General features: G+C 48.3%; 1 protein-coding gene across 1 annotated transcript in view; it reads left to right on the top strand.

The window, feature by feature from the left end:
• The window catches only part of corin (corin, serine peptidase), a 26029-nt gene that overhangs the window by 16336 nt on the left and 9113 nt on the right, over positions 1-580 (top strand). Inside the window, exon 16 of the mRNA XM_016484854.1 lies at positions 419-551. Coding sequence (XP_016340340.1) covers positions 419-551 — 133 coding nt within the window. The remainder of the gene's footprint in view (positions 1-418; positions 552-580) is intronic.

Here is a 580-nt window from a genome sequence, read left to right as displayed (position 1 = left end):
ACCAGCACAGTTTACACGTCACGTTTTGGTAACGGTACGGTTCACTTGGAACCCCAACCGAGGTGGTACTAAAAAAAAGTACCAGGTACCAGGTACTGTACCCAGTGGAAAACCCCCCAAAAGTGAACCGTACCGAGCCGTACCGTGCCGTACCATGCAATGGAAAAGCACCAATAGAGTACTAGTAGAGTAGAGTACTTTTCGCACTCTCCAGAAAAACACTGCAGAACCCTGATCTAATATATTACAAGTCTTAAAGATCTTTCTCCGTCTAAATATATTAATGATGCTGTGATTTGCAGTGAGTTATGAGGGAAATTCTGCCTGCCAGTCTCTCCTGTACAAACAATATTTAACAGTCATTCGTTCAAATGACGGCGAGTCCTGTGTGTGTGTGTGTGTGTGTGTGTGTGTGTGTGTAGTTCTCCTCTCTCTGCACACGCGGTGCTGGACGTGTCGTCTGCTGCGGGACGGAGGCGCTGGCTGCATGTCGACCCAGACTGGAATCCACAGAACATGTTTCCTCTACAGGGCCTGCTGGAAAAGCGAGGGTGAGTGTGTGTGTGTGTGTGTGTGTGTG

This window comes from Sinocyclocheilus anshuiensis, unplaced genomic scaffold, assembly GCF_001515605.1.
Source record: "Sinocyclocheilus anshuiensis isolate Anshui unplaced genomic scaffold, SAMN03320099.WGS_v1.1 scaffold1689, whole genome shotgun sequence".
NCBI classification, from domain to species: Eukaryota; Metazoa; Chordata; class Actinopteri; order Cypriniformes; family Cyprinidae; genus Sinocyclocheilus; species Sinocyclocheilus anshuiensis.
The sequence above is the reverse complement of the archived record's forward strand: the minus strand, read 5'-3'. Positions and strand labels throughout refer to the sequence as shown.